The sequence below is a fragment of the Psammomys obesus genome, unplaced genomic scaffold, assembly GCF_907164565.1.
Source record: "Psammomys obesus unplaced genomic scaffold, mPsaObe1.curated_primary_1811, whole genome shotgun sequence".
Classification (NCBI taxonomy): Eukaryota; Metazoa; Chordata; class Mammalia; order Rodentia; family Muridae; genus Psammomys; species Psammomys obesus.
The window spans coordinates 551,726-571,006 of record NW_026596326.1 but is presented as its reverse complement, the minus strand read 5'-3'; the positions used below and the strand labels follow the sequence as shown (position 1 = coordinate 571,006).

At 45.6% G+C, this 19,281-nt stretch overlaps 1 protein-coding gene across 2 annotated transcripts in view; it reads right to left on the bottom strand.

Annotated features, from left to right (window-relative positions):
- Rufy1 (RUN and FYVE domain containing 1) overlaps positions 1–18,842 on the bottom strand; it is a 41,595-nt gene extending 22,753 nt beyond the window's left edge. Inside the window, exons 1-7 of one of the 2 annotated variants that reach the window (XM_055597146.1) lie at positions 18,514–18,842; positions 8,065–8,238; positions 6,843–6,960; positions 6,082–6,183; positions 3,914–4,037; positions 2,558–2,619; positions 910–975 (exon numbers count right to left, since the gene is read on the bottom strand). In XM_055597146.1, coding sequence (XP_055453121.1) covers positions 910–975; positions 2,558–2,619; positions 3,914–4,037; positions 6,082–6,183; positions 6,843–6,960; positions 8,065–8,238; positions 18,514–18,829 — 962 coding nt within the window. In that variant the 5' untranslated portion in view covers positions 18,830–18,842. Of the gene's footprint in view, positions 1–909; positions 976–2,557; positions 2,620–3,913; positions 4,038–6,081; positions 6,184–6,842; positions 6,961–8,064; positions 8,239–8,347; positions 8,439–18,513 lie in introns of those variants that run through there. The other variant, XM_055597147.1, reaches the window with a different exon arrangement.
- Positions 18,843–19,281: the final 439 nt, after the last annotated feature.

The window sequence follows — 19,281 nt, the reverse complement described above, 5'->3', positions numbered from 1 at the left end:
CTGACAACAGCAGGACTTAAGTTTCTGGACTATCTACCAAGCCATCTTTGCTATAAGCATTTTAAATGCATCAGCTCGATTGATTTCCCCATAATTGGAAGAGATAGATAATTCTGTTAACCTATTTTCCACATGATCAAACATAAGCATTTATATTAAGGAACTCAAGTACATGCATGTATGCCATCTTTCACCCTGATGAATACTCGTGCGCGTGCGCGCATACACATACACACACACACACACACACACACACACACACACACACACACACACACACGCACCCCCCCCCCCACACACACTGTGCATATCTGTGCAGGTGCCCATGCCGGAAGTTGAGTGCTGCCCCAGGTGGGTCCTGGGAACAGAATCCTGAAGAGCAATATGCCTTCTTAACTACTGAGTTACTGCTCTAGCCAGCGGCTCTCAACCTGTGGGTCCCCTTTGGCAAAACTCTACCCTCCAAAATATTTACATTACGATTCATAACAGTAGCAAAATTACAGTTATGAAGTGGCAGTGAAATACTTTTATGGTTGGGGGTCACCACAACATGAGGAGCTATATTTAAGGGTCACAGCCTTAGGAAGGCCCCTTCCTTCATTTCTCATTGTGTTTTATTTGTTCCCTTTCCCAAGGCTGGGGGGGAGGGGCAGGGCTCCAGGCTCTGTGTATTTATTTCTCTCTCTCTGGTGTGCAACAGCACAAAACAGAGCCACAGATCCCCCCAAAGCGGTTAATCAGGAAGCAGTCTTCTTTGAGGCTGTTCACATGAGTATGGCTCAAATGGCTATAACTTGTCTCTCCATTTGGACAAAACTTACATTATGACAGTTAAAACAGTGGCTCCCTGCAAAGCTCTGTGGCATGGCGACTGAGTAACTGGCCCTGAAGAGGAGCGAGCCTTACCTCAAGTGCCGATTAAGTTCTTCCACGTAATTTTTCTGATCAAGGACATCAGTGATTCTTTCATGCCTTGCAAAAAGAGCACACAAAGAGAAAACCTTCTTAAAGTCACGTCATATCATTTATACCTGTTCCCTAACCTTCTGAAGACCTTGCAGGGACCAAGAGACAGTCAGAGCTACGGAGAGCAGGGCTTGCCCGATCCCACAGCAAGGCCACCCTGACTCCTGGCCACTGTGGGGAGGACACAAAGCCACCAGGCATTTGTGCACGGTGAACATACCTGCCTGCCACACACAATGACTCTGGTTCTAACTATCCTGAAGCAAAGGAGGTATGCTCTCAGGAAAACAAAGACTTTCCAGAACAGAGTAAAGCAATCTATAGGCCAGAGAGGTTTGAGTAAAAGAGTTCTCAACATTGGACAGTCGAGCCTTCCCTATGATAGACTGATTTCTTAAAAAAACAAAACAACAACATTCAATCATTTAAAAATTTATGCAAATATGTGTTTTCCTGTTTCTCAGTGTGTACATCATATGCAAACACCCACGGAAACCAGAAGAGAGTGTTAGATTTTCTGACTGGAGTTACAAACAGCTGTGAGCCACCTGATGTGGGTCCTCTCAAAGAGCAGCAAGTATTCTTAACCACTGAGCCACCTTCCCAGCTCTTCCTTTAGAGCATTTCTGTGTATGTGTGAGTGTGCACGTGTGTACACAACTTGTCAGTTCACCCACCATGTGGGTCTGGGGAATTGAATCGAGGCTGTCAGGCTTGGCAGCCGGTACTTCTACCCACGAAACCATCTCACTGCCCTTCCTGCAAGTTCTTTAAACATCCCTTCACACACGTGGCTCACGTAAGTGAAATCATCCCACACTGTTTCATACCACAGGTGCTGGGTTTGTTTTTCTGCTGCTGTTTTTTCCTTCTTTTACTTATTCTTCAATTTATGGTGCTCCCCAAGGAAACCCACAGTAGTGGCTTACAGACTGTCCTTTTTCGTGCACATAACCATCCTATCTAGTTAACATAAATATAGTACATACATCATGCACCAAATACTGAACTTTTTTGGCTTATCATAAAGGAATACGTATGTTCCTTGGTATCATACTTTTCTCATTTCATCATTCTTTGGCATTTCTCCTAGTCTACTGTACACATAGCTGAAATTTACTCTTTTATGTCTGCATAGCACACAACCACTACAGATGTCTCATAATTCCTTCAGGTAGGTAGGAAAATCTCAAGATGTTTTGGATATTCAATAAAACAAATAAAAGTGAAGTGAGCAGAGAAGGTTCAGTGGGTAGAGCATGCCGAAGGGAACCAACGCTACAAAGTTGTCCTCTGACCTCCACAAGTGTGCTGTGGTATACGCATCCACCCATATACAACACCCCCCTCCCACCCCCCCACGTTTGGAAGGAAGTGACCGTAGCAGCTTCCTGTGGTGAGGGGTGTGGACTGCAATGGGCAAAGGAGACTGTATATAACAGGGGAACTTGCACACGCATGCTCTATTCTGAGGGTGCCACCAGATTCACCTCTGAAATTAAAGGACCTCAACAGAGCTAAAACTGCAAAGCAAAGGAAGCCAGCATCTCACCAGCTGGTGAAGAGCTGCGAGCAGCGCAATACTCACTCTCTGCCGCTGTCAAGATCCTGCACGTCCTTCAGGTAGAGGGAAAAATCAATCACTCCGACCTGATTGAAATAAAGGGCACAGGCTTAGCTCAAACATGGCGGTCCTCATTCCCACAAACCTTGTAAGCTTTGAAATTCAGGATGTTCACGCCACTACTGTGTGTGCATCCAAAGGAGAGAGAGTGTGTGTGTGTGTGTGTGTGTGTGTGTGTGTGCATCTTAGTGTGTGTGCATACTGAGGCCCCAGGTTGATGCTGGGTGTTTCTGCTTGTCTCTTTCGGCAGAGCCGAGCATTTTATTAAAGATGTTAATGCAGGTTTCAGCATATGGATTAGGAGAAAGAGAGGTGTTCAGACTGACTAGTAAGGCACACTGGAGAGCAGGCTGTGGGCTCACCTTTTCTGTTTTGAGACAGGGTTTCACTAGGTAACTCTTGCTGACCTGAAACTTACTAGAACTGGTTTGCCTAGAACTTACAGAAATCTGCTTTCCTCTTATTCCCCAGTGCTGGGATTAGAGGTGTACAACACCAACTGAGACAATGTAATGTGTTTTTTTTTTTTTTAAACTGAGACAATGTAATGTTTAGTTTCTTCTCTCTTGTTTTTTAACTTTATGGATATTGGTGTTTTGCCTGTCTGTGTGTCTGTGCACCATGTGCATGCAGTGCCTGTGCAGGCCAGAAGAGGGCCTTAACTCTTCTGGAACTGGAGTTAGTAGGTTTTTAGCTGCCGCGCAGGTGCTGGGAACTAAACCTGGGTTCTCCGGAAGAGCAACTAGTGCTTTCTTTTTTGTTTGTTTGTTTTTGTTTTTTGAAATAAGATTTCTCTGTGTAGAGCCATGGCTGCCCTGGAACTCATTTGTAGACCAGGCTGGCCTTGAACTCACAGAGATCCCTCTGCCTCTGCCTCCCAAGTGCTGGGATTAAAGGCCTGCGCCACCACGTACAGTTTGTAATCAGTGCACATAACCAGTGAGCCATCTCTCCAGTCCCATCTCTTGGACTTGCTTTGTACTGAGGATGACCTTGAACTTCTAGTCCTCCTGGCTATACCTCCAGAGTGCCGGGGTTACAGGCAGGCACCATCATGCCTGGTTAACGCGGTGCTGGGAACCAAACCTAAGGCCTTGTGTATGCTATACAAGTACTTCACCAATTGAGCCCCATCCCTGGCTCTGCCTGTGTTTACTTTTTCACTCTCCCTTGAGATATCCCCACCATGGCAGCCTGCCCTAACTTCCAGCAAAGGGCTCCTGCCTTTTGCCCCTTTCTTAGGCTCAGTATGTTTGCAGACTTCATGTAAAACAAATTGCTAGCCTGATTCATCCCATCAGAGCCTAAATTCCCTATTACCTGAGAATCCAAGTCTTCACCCTTTAAGCAGAGATTGGCGTCCAGAACATTGAGTCCCACCAGCAGACCGACAATCACCATGCCCTCTTCCTCCATCATTAATGCCTCAGGCTCATAGAACTCACTGCAAGAGACTGACATGTCAGGGAGCTGCTCAGAAGTACCTTTCTGAAACATGACTCACCCTCATCCCAGCCTTCTTGCCTTTCCATTGCTAGGCTGTCACCTGGCTTCTAGGTCTGCCCTGGAGAAGTGGACCCTCGGGGAGTTTCCTTTCTCCCACCAAGTCATGTACCTCCTCTTCTGCTGCAGATGGATCCTAATCGTCTCTCAAATATCCACATGGTAATGTTGCTACCTAGCATAGTGCTGCTAAAACCCTTAGAAGTGGGACCAACTGAGTGGTCATTAGGTCACTGAGTGTGTGCCCTGAAGGGGTGTGACCTTTTCCTTTTCCTCTTCTCACTTTCTGGCCAGGAAGTCAGCAGTTTTTATTCTATCTACCACATGCTCCCTCGAGGACATGCTGCCTTGCCACAGGCACAAAGCAAAAGGATCAGTTATGAACTGAAACCTCTGAGACTGTGAGCCAAATCTTTTTTTTCCATTTGTGTGGGGCCGTGTGTGTGGGTGTGCATGCGCATATGTGTACATGCCAGAGGTCAGCCTCAGGTGCCTGTCCTCAGACGCTGGCCTATTTATTTTAATCATTTTATTCTATGTGTATGTATGGGTGTTTTGTCTGCATGAAATACAGCTTCTAAATCCAGCTTTTTAATATAGGTGCTGGGGACTGAATCTGATGCCTGCATAACAAGCAGTTTATTTACTGAGACATCTCTCCAGCTCTTTCTCTTAAAATCTGATTCTCTCATGTGTTTTGTGACAGAAAGCTGCAGAGCTGCCTATCAGGCTCCTCCATCTGGATCTTCTCAGCTACTCTTGGCTGCTGTCTTCCTGTCATTCTGCTTCAGGCTCCCATGTCTTCACTGGCTTCTCTCTGTACATGGAATTCACTATCTGAAACATTAGGTCACCAGGACTGACCGGGGAGGTGACCATGGGCAAAGGCACCTCCCTAGCCTGACAATCTGAGTTGATCTCTGGAACCCAATGGATTGAAGGAGAGATCTGAGCTAGCTGTGGTGGAGTACATCTTCAATCTCAGCACTTGGGAGGCAGAGGCAGGTGGGTCTCTGAGTTCAAGGCCGACCTGGTCTAAAGAGCGAGTTCCAGGACAGCCAGGGCTACACAGAAAAACCCTGCCTCAAAAAAATCAAAATCAAAACAAACAAAACAAACCAAAACAAAAAAAACAAAACAAAACAAAATACTGGCCTCCCCTCAAAAAAAAAAAAAAAAAAAAAAGAAAAGAGAGAAAGAAAGAGAGAGAGAACTGATTTCCTCAATTTGTTTTCTGACCTACACATATGTGCCATGGTACACACAAACCCTCAATAAGTAAATAAACTTAAAAGGAAAGAAAACCAAAAATCAAAACAAGCTATGTTTAACAATAAGTCATGACTTGAAAATTCTGAAAAATCTAGGTCTTGGCCATGATATAAAGAATTTATCTGAACTAGACAAGATAATTAACACTATAGAGACTTCTGTTATATAAATTTTCAGTCTAGAGAAAATCTCTTTTATAATGGCTACTTGTTTATACAACCATAAATATAATGAATTAGTCAATCATAAATTTCAGTGATGGCCACTATTTAGGTTTTCACTAATGCTAAGAAATGCGTATTTTAAAAACTGGAGATAAAATTGTATATACATATGAAATGACATACATATGTTATTTTATTTAAAAACTATCCACTGTCCCTAATTCAAAAGTTATTTTATCCTTGCTATCATCTAGTCTAGTAAATACCATTCTACTGAAACTTAATTGAATGGGTTGCCAGTTACCAATTTAGAAGTATTAATATTTTGGGAGAATTATTTTCAGAATTTCAAAATAAAGTCTTGTGACTCTTATTTACAGTGCTTCTGAGATACCAGGGCTCAACAAAGAAACACTTCAAACCTCGCCTCAGAGCACTGAAGACTCCTGATTTGGATCTCAGCTATGAACATTCTGTCTCCTTTATTTCACAATGACCTAGAGCCTATGCTGCAACTACAAAGTAAATACAAACACAAGGATGCAATACCTCAAGAGATGTTTATTGTCTATGAGGACTTTCAGGTAATCTGCCAGTTTCTTTTGCATGAGAGCAAGGTAGAGCCAAGCTCTGCCTCTTCCCATGGCTGTCCTAGAATTCAAACGGAGAATCAGATCGCTATGGTATAATAACAAAAAACACAGAAGAAAATAAAATTACCCGGGGGAGAGGTGTTTACACACACACACACACACACACACACACACACACACACACACACACTCACTCACACTGTACACTGTACAACTTAGGTGCTTTTTTGATTTTGTGTCACAGGCGCTTCAAGTCTCATAGCATTTCTGAAGCACAGACTCATCTATGCAATTTTATGTTTGTGGTGAAATGCAATGTAAGATTTGCCACACTGTGCTAGAGACACACCTGCAGTTTCCCTGATTCCCACATGCCACCTGATGGGGTGCTAGAAACAAGACGCTAGTCCTCTGTAAGAACAGCAGGCATTCTTAATTGCTGAGCCCTATCTGCAATCCCAATAACAAATTTACATTATGTGAACCACGTGGCAAAAGGCAACCACTGTCTTCATGGTAGAGAACAGGAGTGTGAGGCCCAGAAAGGTTCGGGTCTCACTCAAGGTCACATGAGCAATGGCCATCACAGGTGGGATTAGCATCTAGGTCGAGCATGGTTCCTGCTACAGAGAGTTCTGAATTAGGAAGGACCCGAGCGGAGGCAAACTGGAGAGGATAAAGGCCGACATGCAGTCGGCATCACTGCCTCTTACTCACTTTAGCTCTGGAAGATTCCTGACACTGGTGGCTATATCTGATGCTTCAGGGCAAAGTTTTTCCACCAGCTCCAACGGACCAAAGAAAGATTTATTTTGGCCAATAAAACTCTTCTTAACTAAAAGGGAAAACAACAGTGTCAGTCCTGAGATCAGGTTGCAGTTTCTTCTGGGGCCCAAAGCCTTCCTTTCAAAGCCAAGCACAGCTACGGGGCTCCATACTCAGTCCTGTGACACTCTTTCAGACTGGCAGAGTCCATAGATGAAACGAGCTCTGCCTTCCTTTGGCGGTATTGTGCTCTCTCTTCAAGTTACTGCTTATGAACTGAAACCTTCTAAATCCTGCCACTTTTGTCCTGGTGGTAGCATCAATATTTAACCCCTGATTGTCACAACCACTTTCCTCCTACACTGCCACAATAGCCAGTTGCTTTCCTAGTATCTTCATTTCCCTACACTTATAATTTGGTCTCCATTTGGCTGTAAGTTTTTTTTTTAAAGATGCAAACCAAGCCACATTTCTCCCTTAAACTCCCCCCAAACCACTTAGAAGAACAGACAGCTCCCTGTCATGATGTCTACGGGCCTGCATGATCAAGCCTTTCCCTGCTTCCCAGGTCTCACCCCCCATTCCTCCATCCACACTCCCCGGTCGGCCCCACTCAGGACATTTGCACCTTTAAATCTGCTTTGTCCCCCCCTTACCTTGTGCTGTGGACCCAAATCTTTGCAGTGTTCTCTCTTCCTTAAGTCTCAGTGCACATGTCAACCCCTCAATTTTTTTTTTCTTTCCTGTATCTGAAAATTCCCGGTCTTCATTCTCCATCATCTCACTTGTTCTGCTTCCCTGAACTGGCAGCACGTTGTAATTCTGTGTTTCTGTATTCACTGTCGTGGCTGTGCCTCCCGAAGGCCACCGGCAGCCACATGAATTACTAATGGTGGACCTGCAGTGTGGGTAGTGTAGCCAAAGGCTGAAATGATGTGTAGGCAATGTAAAACATAGTGGATTTTAAGCCTTATTATTAAAAAGTACTCACGAGAACTAAGACTGGCCCCTGTGGCTTGCAGTACCAGTTCTACTGGACAGTGCTGCTCTAGAACACAGGGAATCTGTCTGCTCTGTGTGCTACTCTCCTCTCTACACCCGCAACAATGCTTAGCACTAGCGAGGGCAAAGACTTACCCCAAATTTCCAAGCTCCCAACCGCCCCCAGGCTCACCTTTCAGCCCATGCTTGAGGCAGTGCTCCATCACTACAAAGAACTGCTGCAAGGGGGCGTGGTCGGCGTCCAGACTGCGTCCCAGGCTAAGGGCAGACTGCAGCAAGACCTTAATGCTGAGTTTCATCATGTGCATCAGGTTGGCACGCTCCTCCATCATCTGGCCTTTGGAAGCTGTGGGCACAAAAAGAACAGCTTCCTTAGTGGGCTGAGTGGGGTTCGGAGGTGAGAGGGGTCAGACTGGTGCGGCAGAGGCAGAGGCTTGCTCAGGGTGAGGACGCACCGGCAGGAGGACATCCGGGGCTCACAGTCAAGTCGCAATCCATCTCTGCAGGCCACAGTTCCTAAGCAGCCCCCTGAGCCTTGTGTGGAAGCAGAGACCGAACGCCTCAGGCTGGGTCCTCACTCCCAAGCGGCGGCAGGCGTTGCTTGGGAGATGACTCTAACAAGACTCGCCGCAACTGGTCTCCTCCCTGACCAATGAAAGGGCGCAGAGTCTAGGCCGCCTCGTCTCTAAACGAGAAGGCGTACTGGTGAAGCGCCCCGCCCCTGACCACTCCTATTGGACGCCGCCAGCTCAGGGGCACGCCCACGGAGGAGCGCGGCCATCTTGTACTAGCTGCCCTTGGACGGCGGAAGAATGCCCCCGTGACTCGTAGGGTTTCAGGATGTCCTTATTTCCCATTATCGTGCCTTCAGGAAAGCACCCTTCCTTCCTTTCCTGACTATGAGCTTTCATCCACCACTTGTGGCCATTCTGTGTTTTGCAAACGCATTAAAAAAAAAAAGCTTGTTAGAAATAACAGCTACATTTCCATTTCCACTCTATTCATTTTGTCACTTCGGAGAATAAGAGTCTACAGTTAGTATGGGATATCTAGGACAGTGCTTACCAATGTTGGCTTAAGCCCAGGAAAATGACATCCTAGAGTTAAAACAAAAACAAAAACAAAAAACAAACAAAAAACCAAACTTGGACTCTGGGGCCCTGCGGTTAAGAACACACTGCTTTTTCAGATGACCCAAGCCTACCAGCCAGGCTCACAACCACCTGTAAACGCAGCCCCAGGGCATCGTACAACGTGTTCTGGACTCTGTAAGCACCTGCAACGTATCGCCCTTACCAACACGCTCATAATCAAATCAAATCAAATCAAATCAAATCAAATCAAATCAAAACAAACCCCCCTTAACCCGCCCTCTAAATAATTAAGACTACAAACTAAAAAAACACCTGCAGGTTCTGCCTCTCAGCCTTCGCCACCCTTCAGTCTGGTCCTTCCGTGAAGGAGAGCCCGGCTTATTTGCAGCTGTGTGATTACTACTGAGGTCAAATAACTTTTTCATAGCCTATTGCTTTCCTAGGTTTTTGTTTGTTTGTTTCCCTGAAAACACTCGTCCAATCTTAATTTTTTTGTGTGTTTGGGGTTGCTAGTCTTGTTGGTAAGTACATTCTGAATGTGAGCACTGGATGTGAACATACAATTAAAAGAGAACAAGTAGGTACTATTTGAATGAAAATGAGGACATGATCACTCCTGGGTATGGTTGAGGAGGTTTTTATTGTAGATATAAGGGAGAGCCAGAGGCATCTGGAAGACTCCAGACTGAACATGGGCAGCAGAACAGACAGCCATGAGAGAAGAGAGAGAGGGGAGAGTGAGAGAAGAGAGAGGGAAGAGGGCAAACAGATCAAGAGAGATGCTGAGGACAGAGAAGCTAAAAGGGAAGCCAAGTGAGCATGTAGCCAAAATGACTGAATTATGTAAGAAAGAGAAGATGAGGAAAAGGGAGCGAAACTGGGGCAAGGGAAGGGGGTGGGTGGGGGCATGGGAGAGGTTTAGGGTAGGGACAGGGTATGCCAGCCAGGATGACTCTGAACCAGACACTTATGAGTATGGACGGAGGGAGCCTAAGGGCTAGCGCCACAGGCATAGGTTAATGGAAGAGCCATATGTCACCTTTGCCAGAGATAAAGAGAATGACTCCTTTGAAGAAGTCCCTGAGAGAATGCTGGCTTTTGTCTAAATGCCAGACTTTGGGGAAAGAGATTTTTTGGGACTTAATGCCACTTAATACATACATACAAACTAAACAATAATTAAACTTGAAAGACAGCTCGGCGTGGTGGCATACACCTTTAATCCCAGATCTAGGGAGGCTGTCTGAGTTCGAGGTCAGCCTGGTCTATAAAGGGAGTCTAGGACAGCCAAGGCTACACAGAGAAACCCTGTCCTGAAACAAAACAAAACAAACAAACAAACAAACAAAAACCCAAAAAATAAATAAATGAATAAAAAATCTAAAATACGAGTTTACAACCCTGAATTTCCAATAAAACTTATTAAGATTGCAATGGGGCTAAAATTTCTAAATTCTCTCAGCAAGACACAAGAAGTCTAGGGAGAGGTATGGGTCTGCTGCTCTCAACACTTCGCCTTGGCTGTGGAGAGGAAGAAGTGGGCTAAGTAAAGCATTTGAACAGGAGTGGTAAAGTTATTTTTAGCTGTTGAGAAAATCCTATTAATTAAATATTTATATTATAAAGGAATAGATCAGAAAAAATAAAACTTAAGGAAAAAACAATAAAAAGGGGAGACTTCTTCAAGAAAAGGCACAAATATGCCATAATAAAGAAAGTTTATAAAATTTATTTATTAGTGTTTTTAAATTTTACTTTATGTGTATTAGTGTGAATGTGTCAGAGCTCTTAGAATTGGGGTCACAGAGGGGTTGTGAGCTGCCATGTGGGTCCTGGGAGTTGAATCTGGGTCCTTTGAAGAGTAGATAGTGCTTTTAACCACTGAGTCATCTCTCCAGCCCTATTTATTAGTTTTTTGAGGCAGGGTTTCTCTCTGTAGCCCTGGCTGTCCTGGAACTTGCTCTGTAGACCAGGCTGGACTCAAACTCAGAGATCTGCCTGCCTCTGCCTCCTGAGTGCTGGGATTAAAGGTTTGCATTACCACACTAAGGCCCTGAGATCTTTCAGTGAACTTGTTTGTAAAGGCAAGTGATCCCTGAGCCCACAGCTTGTCTCAATGCAGTATACCATGAGAAGCAGAAAAGACTTTTGATTAAAAACAAAAACAAGAAAACAACCAAACATTGCAGTGACAAAAGAGTAATGAAATAAGCAACATTTAGATCATTTGGAGTTTTCTGGTTTAACCAAGGTAGCTAAATGGAAGACCAAGAAGTATAATTACCATTTGCTAAGTATTGGTGAAATATTTTTGGTATTTCTTGGAAGTTGAGACATTTCTTTCTTTCTTTCTTTTTTTTTTTTTTAAATACATTTTAAAGGTTTATTTTTATGCTATGTGTGCATGGGATTTTTTGTCTGCCTGTATGCATATGTACCATATGCCTGGTGTCCATGGAGGCCAAAAGAGGATATTTCATATTACAGATGGTTGTAAGGCTCCATGTGAATGCTGGGAATCAAACTTGAGTCCTCTGTAAGAACAGCCAGTATTCTTAGCCATGGAGCCATCTCTCCAGCTCACAATTTTGTGTTTACAGTCAGTCTCTGGTCCAGCATGTTAAGATGGCTCAGCATGTTAAAGGGTCTGGTGGCAAGCTTCAGGACCTGAGTTCTAGTCCTAGGATTTACATAATGGCAGGAGAGAACCAATTCCTGCAACTTATCCTCTGACATGCAAGCAGCATAGTCCCCACACATACAGGTACACAAATGCATAAAAAATAGGGGATAGATAAAAGTCAACATGACCTTGAACTTGTGATCCTTTTGCCATCATCTTGTAAGTGCTGAGATTATAGACTGTGTCACTATGCCAATTTATCTTTTGTCAGGTACTGAACCAAAGTCTGGTACATGCCAGGCAAGCACTCTACCACTGAGCTACATCCCCAGCTGTATGGCCCGTTAATATGGAGTAGTGTTACCCGGGACTTAACTGCCAGCAAAAACAACCCTGGGCTTTCCTGACTTTCAGAAATTTTCTCTTCTTGTTTCTACAGCTCAGTCACTAATGTGAAGGGGAAAAGCTAGCCTGTTTCACTTGAGAAGAGCTGTACCATTTGTGTGGAAGTGTTCTGACACATTAAAGATGGGTGTGACAGCATGCTCCTGAATCCCAGCACTTGGGGTCAGAGCCCAAAACCAGTCTTGTCTACACAGCAAGTCTGAGGCCAGAGTGGGTCGCATGAGACTGTTAAAAAGAAAGAAAGAAAGAAAGAAAGAAAGAAAGAAAGAAAGAAAGAAAGGAAGGAAGGAAGGAAGGAAGGAAGGAAGGAAGGAAGGAAGGAAAGAAGGAAGAAAACCAAACAAAAACCATGAACAAGAACAGGCAGATGTGGCTCACACCATGACCTGATGAGACAGACACAATGAGATAATTTTTTCTAGATGGTGAATGCTGAAAATCAAACTTGAGTCCTCTGTAAGAACAGCCAGTATTCTTAGCCATGGAGCCATCTCTCCGGCTCACAATTTTGTGTTTACAGTCAGTATCTGGCCCAGCATGTTAAGATGGGCCAGAAAGCTACCCTGGCTAGCTTTCAACTCTTGGCTCAGCTGGCCTCTGGCCCCAATCTTGTGAGTAGCTGGGACTCCAGGCCTATCTAAATGACTGTGAAGAGAGTCAAAGATATCAGTACCCATTAAAGATAAAGATAGTCAATACCCGTACAGGCGTTCATCATTTAGGGAGCTTCACTCTAAAAAGCAAGCTCTGCCTTTATGTATGTCCAGCATGTATGAGGGGGAAAGCTGGATAGCTGTGTGCAAAGATACTTGCAAACATTAGGCACTCATGAGTACGCATGCACAAGCATATATATATATATATATATATATATATATATATATATATATATATAAAATCTCCCAAATGAGATGAGACAACTCTGCACCTGGGCTCACATGGGATGTTCAAAACATCCGACACCTTTCCACAGCAGCTTCTTTTTCTTTCTTTCTTTTTTAATGTTGTCTGGTAAGAGTTCTGCTCCCAGACTCTACCATTCTCACCACTGAGTACCCAGTGACAGAGAGGGTCTCAGGGCGCCTGGCCTGCAGTGCTGGCCACTGTCTTGACCCTGCTTCTCCAAGGCCTCAGCAGAGTATGTGGCTCATGAGCTAATGGTTTCAAACATGGCTGACCTGTGGAAATACATATACCCCAGACCAGCATCTCCTTGAACTGAGACCCCTAAGAAGCCATGCTTGCATTTTGCCACATTCTGCGTTACTTAATACTTTCATTAAATGGACTAATTTCAAAATGCCACTTTTTCTTTTTCTGAGACAGGGTTTCTCTGTGTAGTCTTGGCTGTCCTGGACTCACTTTGTAGACCAGGCTGGCCTCGAACTCACAGAGATACACCTGCCCCCCCAGCCCCCAGGGTTAGGATTAAAGGCCACCACTCCTGGCTTTAAAACTCCGTGTTACGACATTTACATAAGAAGCCATCTAAAGGGACAGGCAGTTTTGTGTTGTGACTAGTAGCATGGGCTTGAGAGATACACTGTTTTGGTTCAAGTTTCCCTCTTTATGAAACAGGGGTAACAGGACCAGCAAGATGGCTTAGTGGGAAAAGGTATGAGCTGCCAGGCCTCATGACCTAAGCTCAATACTCAGCCCACAGGGTGGAAGGAGAAAACAACTCCTGAAAAATGCTCTGTGACTTCCACATGCAGCTCTCTCTCTCTTGCTCTCACTCTGTCTGTCTGTCTGTCTCTCTCCTCCCCTCCATCTCACACACACTGTCTTTCACTAAAAAGGTTTAAAAAAAATGTAATAAAATGGATGGGTTCACCACACAATTCATAAAGCTCATGTAAAATCTAGGCCTGGACCAAAGTATCAGTGTCAAATCTTCCCTTACCACAGGTCAGCTGCCCTACAGGGACTGATGGGTGACAGTCCCCTCCACAGTGGCATCACTAGTGTTCTGTGGCTCCACCCTGCCCTGAAATTCAGAGAGCTCCGAGGGGCTCTGTCCTTGCCCTTGCTGGCTACTCCTGGCCACAGTGGAGCCGAGGAACATCAGGGAGAAGTTCCAGAGGTTTTGAGAAGGCAGACAGGGATCCCACATGAGCTTGGCTCCAAGTGTCCCGGCCATGCTCCTTGGTCCCAGCACAGTTCATCTATAAAACATGAATTCAGAGCTGGAGAGTTGGTTCACTAATTAAGACTGTGTGCTGCTCTTCCAGAGGATCTGAGTTTGGTCCCCAGCACTCACATCAAGCAGTTGGCTCCAGCTTCAGGGAATCTGATGCCCTCTTCTGGACTCCACAAGCACCTACACTTACAGTGTGAACATAAATTCACCCAGGCACACATATAAACATGTAAAATTAATTAATTACCCCTTATTCAAGGAAAAATTACTATTGTATCATTCTTTTTTAGGAGGAACAGGAGTCTTACTATGTGGGCCAACCTAGCCTCAAACAAATGGCAATTTTCCTCCTTCAGTCTCTCCAGTGCTAGGATTACAGGTGTGAGACATAACACAGTCATTGAAAAAAATTATCAAGTGTAAGCAGGGGCTTCTGCAAGTCTTGCCCTTTAATCATGGTGGCTATGTTAGTTCTATACCCATGAAACCAGCACTACCACCGTCCAGGCTTATTGTGGAACATCAGTTAAAGAGGGTGGTGTGAGTTCAGACCTAAAACTATTGTGGCATTCAGTAGGCACACTGCTAAGTGTTATCTATACTTTATGTCACTGCCCTAAAGGGAAGACAGAGCCTTTCCAGATACACACTAGTTCATCAGGTATTGATTATCCATGATTCTGGAGCGGCAAGGCACATTTTATTTACCTATGAACAGTATGAACAGTATAACAATGCTTTAGGACTGATCGAGTACAAGGGAACAGAAGGTCTGTGACCTTCTAGCTGCTGCAAAACGGCATTCCTCATGCACTGTGGGACAGCCCTGTAAACAAAGCCACCGAACCGCAGGAGGTGCAGAGTACAGTCCACACAGTCATGGAGAGCAACAGAATCGGGAGGGATAAGTCATGGTTACTGGCCTGCGCACTCACTATATTCTGCTTTTTATTATTATTGTAGTATGTACTTCTTTCGTGTTTAACTGTGAAATGTGGTGGACCAGCCTGACTCCACCATAAGATTAAAATACCACCACTGTGGTGCACACCTTTAGCCTCAGCACTTATGAGGCAGAGGCAGAGCAGATGGATCTCTGTGAGTTTGAGGCTAACCTGGTCTACAAAGTGAGTTTGAGGACAGCCAAGGCTATTACACGGAGAAATCCAGTCTCAGAAAAATCAAACAACCAAAATAAATAAATAAATAAAATAATCAATAAATAACTAAATAAAAAAAAAAAAGAAGAAAAAGATTAAAAGCCATCTTATTATAAGGTCAAATTAAGTTCATCCCTGTTTTTTTTATAAAACTTGGGCTTGACCATGTCTTGACCTACTTGATGTGGTCCATATCATCCACCCTAACCTCCACCCTGATTAGATGTGATGTTCTGCCAATTTCTAAATCCCTTGGAAGCCACTTAGCCTTGTGGGTTTTTTTGGGGGGGGCTATAAGAACCCCACTTTCTCTTATGTTTGGTGCCATTTTCTCAAACCCTGTTTAGCCCACTTTGACAGAAAATAAGGCTTGCATTATTTGACCACAGAATTTGGGTCATGGTCTTTACTCTCGTTCTGTGGGATTAACAAATGTTATCCACAGATGGGTGTGGGTGGGAGGGAGGTATGTTCTAGAAGAAGGCATTGTTACCACAGGTGACGGCTCTATCTATGTTCTTTCCTGAGGATTTTCCAGTGGGACAAGATGTAGAGGCAGAAGAGTGACAGTCACAATCCTGACCTTAGAGGCCTAAGCTAAGGTATCTTAGATAATACATATGTACGCACACACATACAAATGTATACATGCATAGAAACATACACCCATCTATATATGCATTTTACTTACATAGTGTGTTGGGGGGGTGCTTGTGCATGCTATGGTACACATATGGTGATCAGGGACCAACTCCTGAGAGTCAGTTCTCTCCTTCTACCATGTGGGTTTTGGGGATTAAACTCAGGCCATCAGACTTGGAGGCACCTTTACCCACTGCGCTATCTTGAATCTTGAAAACCTCTATTTATATTTTAAGTTGCAGCAGCAGCTGTACAAATTTAAGGGTTGCTGCTGTGATAATTTAGTTTATGTATATAACACGTAACTGGCATCTCCGTCACCTCCAATGGTTTTCCTTTCTTTGTGTTGGGAACATTCCAAACCTCTCCATTAGCTGTTAGGAAATACTCAGCAGTTGTGGTATAGCTGTTCTAATTATACGACAGAATATTGGAAACCATTCCTGCTACCCAGTTCTGCCCCGAAGTCACTAACCAGCTCCTTTCCATCCTTACCCCAAACTTCCTGAGATTTGGGAACTGTTGTTGATTCTCTATGAATCTTTGCTCTTAGCCAAAAGGCTTAAGTAAAAGCTAAATAAAAACTAAAACCCAAACAATTTTAAATAGAAAAAGGTTAAGATAGGGATAAAAAGAAAAAAAAATATTCCTGTATAGGTACATAGTGTGTTTGTGTGTGTGTGCACGCGTGTGTGACTCCCCCCTCCCCTGAGACAGCATTTCTCTGTGTAACAGCCCTGGCTGCCCTGGAACTCTCTTTGTAGACCAGGTTTGCCTAGAACTCACAGAGAGCCACCTGCTTCTCCTTCCTGAGAGCTGGGATTAAAGGTGTGCACTACCATGCCCGGCTATCTGTGTAGGTGTTAAACCATGGTTATAAGAGTCAAAAAGTGAAAGCTAGGGCTGGTGAGATGCCTCAGTGGGCACTTGTTGACAAGCCTGGTGAGCTGAGTTCTAGCCCTGGAGCCCACATGGTAGGAGGTAACTGACTCCTGAGAGGCATCCTCTGACTTCCACAGGTACACCATGGTGATAACAAAGTGAAAAAGAGCAGGGCTGGAGACATGAAACATGAAGATCTGAGTTCAGATCCCTAGAGTTAAAAACTGGGCATGACACCATCTGTTAGTATTCCCAGCGCTGGGAACGCAGAGGCAGGAGGATACTTGGGTCTTGTCGGACACTGGGCCAACTGGTAAGCTCCAGGCTTAGTGAGAGACCTTGTCTCAAAAATAAGGTGGATTAAGCGATTGAGGAAGAGACCCAAAATTGACCTCTGGTCTTCAAGTGAACAAATACATATACAAACATATGAACTCATACACACACACAAAAGTAAACATCATAAAAATAACCAAGGTTGCTGGGTGGTGGAGGCACATGCCTTTAATTCCAGCACTCCGGGGGAACTCCAGGACTACACAGAGAAACCCTGGTCCTCCCAAAACCAAGGTTAATTTATTACCAAGGAAAGAAGCTTGTTTTTTTTTCCTTAGTTTTGTTTTCTTTTAAAAATAAACTCCAGGTAACAAAGTCTACTGTGTGCACATGATGACCCAGGCATTTACAGTCGACACTCACTTTACAAAACAACAACCTGAAGTCTGCACGGCCTGTAAGTGCCGTAGTCATGTGAAGCATGGCTATTTGCTTATTTATTTACTTATAGACAGGGGCTCACTATGGACACCAAGTGGGTCACTCACAGAGATCCACCTGCCTTTGGCGCCTGAGTGAGTGCTGGTACTTAAGGCGAGTGCCACAACGCAGGACACCATGGCTATCTTTTATATTATAATGTTCTCCACTGCATTACAATCAGCACAGTCCTGAGGACATTAACATGATGTGCCGGAAGTACACACCTGAATCACCACGCCCAAGCAGTCAAACATAAATAACCATTTTGTCTTTATTCTGTCTTACTGCTGTGCTGAAATTCTAATCTGGATCATAAGAGCTGAACAGGGCTGTAGAAGGTAGCTGGTTAAAGATTTTTCAAAATCCCCATTTTATAGATTGGGAACTGCGAGTAGGAGAAGCGATGGCTTGTCCATGTCCCACGGCAGTGTGTGTGTGTGTGTGTGTGTGTGTGTGTGTGAGTGGCGGGAGTATAAAGGGAACCAAAACCTCCTGATTCTGACTCGCCGCTCTCACCAACTTCGGAATATGCCGTCAACCTCAGCCGCAGGTGCACAAGCGGCTGGCTGCTGAGATTGTTAACAGGGCACCAGCACCAGACTTCGTTTCTCAAGTATGCAAAACACGAACACAGATTACTTTCCGTCTACGCCTCCTATCTCATCCTCCCATTTAAAGTCAATCCGTGATCTCGGTGCCGCTGTCCTGGGGTTCACTTAGACAAACACAACGTGGGAGGGGAGCCCCCGGCCGCAGGCGCCGCGTCCCGCGCTTCTCCCGCAGGGCGGCATTAAAGCAGGAGCCCCGCGCCGCGCGGCACGGGTCCTCGGGGCACCTCGTCCGGCTTTCCAGCGGGTCGGGTACCCCCAGCCCCGCGGCAGCCCCAGCCCGCGGGCGCCCCCCGCCCCCGGCCTACCTGCGCGCTCCCCGCCGACGCCGCCGTCTCCCAGCCCCGCGGCCGCGCGCAGCGCGCTACCGCAGCTCGCCGACAGGTTCCCGGTGGCCCTGCGCGCCAGCGTCAGGATGGGCGCCGACCAGCCGTCGGCCGCTCGAGGCCGCGCCGCGCTCCGCAGCTCGCCGGGGCTCGGCAGCTGGCTCCGGTCCACGATCTCGAACTCTTCCCCGGACTCTAGGCCGGCCTCGGGCCCCGGCCCCGGCCCCGGCTCCGGCTCCGGCCCCGGCCCCGGCTCCGAGTCCTGCCCCGCCCGGCGGCAGTCTCCGCGGGCGGCCATGTTGGCCGGTCACGTGACCCGCGGCCTGGGCTGGCGGCCTCGCTCTGCTCCCTGCCGCCGCTGCCCTCTCTGCTAGCGCGTGCCTGGGCTTGCTTTCCTTGAACAAGGCTCTGGAAGAGCCGGACTTCTAAGAACCGCCGGTGATCTCCAGTGATCCCCAGCCGGGAGTGCTTGAAAGTTACTTCTGAACTTTCGACTTCCCACAACTTGAATACGCCTTAGTTTAGCGTTCAGGCAACCCCGTGGGTCTTTGCGACACAACTTCCTCTTTTAAACTTTCATTTCATGACTATATATATATATATTTTTTGAGACAAAAATATCACTGTTTTTATTTATTGTTGTTGTTTTGTTTCCCAGACAAGGTCTCTTGTTGTCCAGGCTGACCTCAGAACAGTCATACATGCTTTTATCGCAGCCCTGGAGAGGCGGAGGCAGGCAGATCTCTCAGG